We start from the raw sequence: 5,458 nt of genomic DNA, 5'->3' as shown, positions 1-5,458 counted from the left end.
GTTTGTGAAAGTTGACGGAAAAGAAATGGAAGAGAATCGTGACTATATCAAACAGGTGAGTATGTCTACAGATACACTGCTCATTGAGTGTGAACAAATACTTTCTTGGTTTAGGTTATAACGTCTCTACTGTTTAGTTGAGCTGTAATTAATGTTTTATATCTTCATCTATTTTTCAGATAAGAAGGCTGTGCAGGACACCTAGAAGTAATGTGTTACATCAACTAGTGCAGTGGGAGAAACAATATTCCATTTTGAGAAGAGACATTCCCCTTACAAATTCTCATGCGCTGGTATTTATTTTAGCCAGTAACTGCTGTTTGTGTGTGATTAATATTTAAGTATTTATGATGCCTAGTCAAAGGAAACCTTTATGTAATAAAACTAAGAATGTAAACTAAAGGCCTTAAAACTTGAATTTGTATGATTTTAAGCAATGAGAAACGAAATATTGGTAGGCCTACATCACAAGCAGTCGGTAGTCAAGAACCCAATGTGTAAGTTACTATTTTCATTGTGAATGTTTGTGCCTAGCTAATTGTCAATTTTCTCTGGCTTCAGAGCTGCATATATAGATGACTCCGATTATCTATATAGTTTGAGTAACCTTTAGCTTGTTTCAGTTGAGTATTATCCATGTAGTGTTGTACCATCCTGTAGCATATACTAAGCACACAGTTTGCTGTTTGAGCACTTTTGACAGAGTCCACGGATAAATACTGTGGAGCAAATTTATTTGACGCTCATGGATATAGTTTGTCCTAGTGCGGGGCAAGGTTTTCATGATCACAAGGATAACGGTTTGTCTTTTCAAGCTCGGGTTTGGGTTCTCCATGTACGGTAGTGAAAGTTACTATACCTGAGTAAGTTGGGTAGTCAGATTCTTGCCCAGCGCAGCACTGGTTTGTCGTTGTCCCCATGGTCTCTGAGCTGCGCTGATGAGAAGTCAAACTCCGAAACAGTACTGTCCGCAGATTAAGTATTACACTCCCTTTGATTGCGTTGGTTGAGCACTCTCCCATGTGATGGTGTACTATCTAAGGTATATACCATATTTGCTGTTTGAGCACTATGGGATGTAGTTTCTGAGCTGCGCTGATGAGGAGTCATACTCTGAAAAATTTACTGCCCACTAATTGAGTGATTGGGATCATTATATATATATATATATATATAGCTTTAGTAATACTTTCTATGAGGAATGCCCAATCTTTTTTCCTCCAACCTAGTTGCTATTACTCACGCAATGCACTGTAAAGAGTGTGGTGAAATGACCAGTAATATATAAACCACTTTTTGGTTTTAGCAGTCAAGTTGTGAGAAATGAGGTTGCACGTAATAGTGAATTGCTGAATAATGGGGATTATGTGAAACAAACAAGATGTATTGCAGCTAAGGATTCTATTGAAACCCATGTATGGTAGGTATTATGGCAGTTAATAACTGTTTTCAGAATTGTCCTACCTATAAACCTATTTTACATACTTTTAGTTTACAGTAGGAAACCGGGTTACCTGCATATGACAAAAAGTTGTATATAGTTAAATACTTCCCCATTCAAAGTACAATTTGTGTGGCATGTATGGAGTGTTCTTTCCATGATTTTTTTAAAATTAATACTCGAGAAAAATTAACTGCACAAAAGTGTGTTTCGGATTCACCCAAAGTTAGCCTGCATTTTAGTGTAAAACTATTAAACTACCCAAAAGTTGTACAGTGCACCCTCGACATACGATTACCCTAATATACGATTTTTTCACCTTACGAAGTCAAACATTGCGTTATCTTCACCTCGCTATACGAATTTTATTTCACCATACGAAGTTGAAAAAAGTTTCGCCCGAGTTAAAATTTGGCCGTCGGTGTGCTCATAACACACGTCGAAATAAAAAAGACACCGAAATATAGTTTGCCGAAAACATTCTTAGAACGTTTAGAAGAGACACGCTGATCGACTTCTCTCATATCCGCGTGGAAAATTTCGTGTAAAATGCACAAGCGAAAGCAAATATTTATTTGTAGCGTTATTATAGCTTTTGCTATAAACTTTTAAGTCAGCATACGTATATAAGTACAAGTATCTACATTTAATTCGTTATCTATGGAATCTGAGACCGATACAAACGTTACAAAACGAAGGAAAATTGATTTCTATGTCAACAAAGTTGGATGTCGTAAATAAGAAGAAGGGACCCGTATTATCAACATTGTCAAGGAATATGATCGCAACCAATCAGCATTTGCAATTATTATTAAAACAAGAACTCCATTAAAGCAAGCACAAGAAAGAGCTTTCGATTGAAGATTTGAATGAGCTAGGTCATGCACGCGATCAGCATACAAAAGGAGCAACCATTTAGTAAAGGCGAGGATGTTGAAGATACAGAAAACCCCACATGCGCAGAAATATTTTAAGTGTTTAATTTACCGATGTGGACTGGTACATTAAAACAATGCATGTATAATATATATTATTTATCTCTTGTGTGGCATGTTTTTCATATTTTATTCATTTTATTTGTTTCCTTTTGGTTTTATGTTTTATTCTCTTGTTTAACCATGTCTTTGCATATGGGCTTGTTATCTTCTACGTGAATACAATTCATCGTATGTATGTAACTCATACAACTAGCTACTCAGGATAGTTGAAGCATCCACATTACTTTCTGAAACTTGCTAAAGCCCTGTCCCCCCTAGGGTATAAATACGTACAAACTTTGTATGTATGGTTACATTGATTCTTGTGCACATTTCATACAAGATAAACTACTGTACCACATTCTCTGGATCCTTTTACAAGTGCTAGCTAGCAATTCTTTGCATTGCACCATCAATTTTTTTGTAAAAAAGGTAGAAGAATTGGACAGGAATGGACAACTTCTTTTAGCCTACTAAAAAATTCCAATTCATTACGTTTTAAATTTATTTTCAAGTGTACAGCACCATAATTAGCATTGATACGCTTTTGCTTCATCTCTGCTTTACTCGCTACATGTACCAGCTAAAGCCACGTTACTCCAAAGGTATGTACGTCCAGTATAGAAAATAAAATTTTATTTTTCTTTTCGGTAGCCATTAAATGGTCAAGTGTGCAAGGGGCCTTATTGATTTAGGTTGAAAAAGGTTTTAAACAGATAGGCTAAAGTTTATAGTGAAAGTGAAGATAGGAACTGCTGAAGGATAAAATTTCGTGATAAAAAGTTGATACATACTAAAACTTAGTTTTAAGTGTAGGTTTAGCGAGCTAAACTTACTTGAAGTGAATTCAAAGTTTATGTTATGCGTACCTTTTGAAGGCAAGAACTTACCGTACGATCTGCATTTGGTACACACATTATAATTTTGCGTTGTATTGCAGATCATAACCATTCAAATACACTAAATACAATACAGTTACTGTAGGTAACTATAATTACTAAAGTTAACATACTATTTTGTTGCTAATTGTCAATATGTACACATTTTTATAAAAAAATCGACGATTTTTACCAGGGAGTGTTTGCATTGTTTAATTACAATGGTCTCTATACCCCGATATACAAATTTTTCACCATACGATGCCAACCCTGGAACAAATTAACATCGTATCTCGGGGGTGCACTGTATTACATCTTTCTCCTTAATAGTATTGTTTGCATTTGATGTTACCAAAATGGTACCCTCCTTGCAACTTATCAAGACAAAACACGCAAGTTATATTTATGTATTGTATGCAATGTATATATAATAGTAGTGAAATATTTGTTTCATTATCTTTCAATTATGAAGCTTTTTATTAAAGTGGGACTGCAAGGTAGGCATATGGAATAGGTTGCGCGCCATCTATGGAGAAATAATAATATGTCCTTGTAAAACATTTGTTTGCAAAGTAGTTATTTTCTTCCGTCTCTTTGGCCTAACATTGTGAAGACAAGTAAAAGCATTTTTTTGTTTTATTTGATAATATAGTGAGACTAGTGAGATGGCTGATGAGACTATATCATATAGATCAGCCTTATCTGTGCATGACTGCATCACAGTTTTTGAGAGGATGCTAGTCTTACCCGAATTTGATGGTGAAAATTACAAATTAAAGGTATGTTTGCATGTAAACGCATGTAACTTTTTTGTTGGATTAGAGCTTTTACCTGTATGTTTACAGGGATTCGGTCATTTTCAGTTCATAAGAGGGTGTTAATACTAAATTTTTGGTATACTTTTCCAACACTACAACCCATAAAACAACCTGTATTAAGTTGTAATAAAAGCATTCAACCCTGTAGAAATGCATGTATTTCCTTTATTCTGTGTAATATAGGTGTAATGTGTTTAGGAACATGAGTTCAGAGTCATCATAAATATCCGTGGTTCATACTATTCCTCTTACAATGAACAAGTGCAGCAGTTGATGCTGTCCAGAGATGTTATCAGCACATGGAGCACTGTTTATGAGTATAAACAGATAGATGTGCTCAATACTAACTTATTAGAAGGATTAAGTAAGTATCTTTGTTATTTAACATAACATGTACTCAACTAACATATTCGACTAATTTAACATAACATGTACTCAACTAACATATTCAACTAATTTAACATAACGTGTACTCAACTAACATATTCGACTAATTTAACATAACATGTACTCAACTAACATATTCGACTAATATGGATTGCTTTATGGGAACCGTGATGCTGGCATTAATCTAAATGAGATATAATGATTATGCAAAATCAGGTTTTCAAAAAGTACTAATATTCCTTCTTATAAATTCCATGTGCGTAGAGAATTAGTTTAGCAGAAATTATAATGACTAGAGAGAATTTCCTATTATAAAATTCGCGAAAATCTTCTTTCACATTTCTCACCATTTGCATTCACTTGTGCTTATGTATTTGAGGCTATTGAGGTAGAATTCACATTCACATTTCATTCTGTATTCTATGATATTTGTATGCAATGTACTTGTAGATGATTGAAATGGAGAAATATATTCAGATGCTGCGGTGGATATAATATAAATGCATACGAACATCCAAAAACTATCAACACTCAAGTTGCAGAGCAGCAGAACGCAACGCTTGAAGCTAAAATCTTCTATAAGCTATCAGTATGAAGACAATTTCTTTCTTAGCTTACAAGCATTCTTATCCTTCCGTAACATAATCCATTCACTTCAACTACGAGAGGCACTTACTAACTCTGAGCTTATTATTAAGCAGCTGGTATCTTTCCTAAAATAAACTTTGAATAAGGTGATTACCAGTTGGAATGTATTAGTATTTTAAATGGAAATCTGAAAAGCTATTATTATACTAGATTTTATTTTTCATTTTGCACTTCATCGCGGGGCTTGGTGTTAACCAAATGTATGAACAATTTTACTTAAATCATTAGTTAATGTTTTTTATTTATATTTCTTGGTTTCGCTAGAACTACAAAGCTTAATTACTTTGTATCAGAATTGTCAGTGGCAAA

The 5,458-nt window shown here is 34.2% G+C and overlaps 1 protein-coding gene across 1 annotated transcript; it reads left to right on the top strand.

The window, feature by feature from the left end:
- The first annotated feature begins 385 nt into the window (after positions 1–385).
- Positions 386–5,032, top strand: LOC137395182 (uncharacterized). The gene is made up of 4 exons (XM_068082011.1): positions 386–497; positions 3,949–4,075; positions 4,313–4,478; positions 4,952–5,032. Exons 1-4 carry the CDS (start codon positions 424–426, stop codon positions 4,957–4,959), a joined length of 375 nt encoding a protein of 124 aa, XP_067938112.1. The 5' UTR covers positions 386–423; the 3' UTR covers positions 4,960–5,032.
- Positions 5,033–5,458: the final 426 nt, after the last annotated feature.

The sequence above is a fragment of the Watersipora subatra genome, chromosome 4, assembly GCF_963576615.1.
Source record: "Watersipora subatra chromosome 4, tzWatSuba1.1, whole genome shotgun sequence".
In the NCBI taxonomy this organism is placed as follows: Eukaryota; Metazoa; Bryozoa; class Gymnolaemata; order Cheilostomatida; family Watersiporidae; genus Watersipora; species Watersipora subatra.
The sequence above is the reverse complement of the archived record's forward strand: the minus strand, read 5'-3'. Positions and strand labels throughout refer to the sequence as shown.

Excerpts from the sequence above, each read along its gene's own strand:
- LOC137395182 (XM_068082011.1), top strand. The coding sequence starts at position 424 with ATGATTTTAAGCAATGAGAAACGAAATATTGGTAGGCCTACATCACAA. Across the intron at positions 498-3,948 it reads GGTAGTCAAGAACCCAATGT|TGAGACTAGTGAGATGGCTG; the intron begins GTAAGTTACTAT and ends TTGATAATATAG. Across the intron at positions 4,076-4,312 it reads GTGAAAATTACAAATTAAAG|GAACATGAGTTCAGAGTCAT; the intron begins GTATGTTTGCAT and ends TAATGTGTTTAG.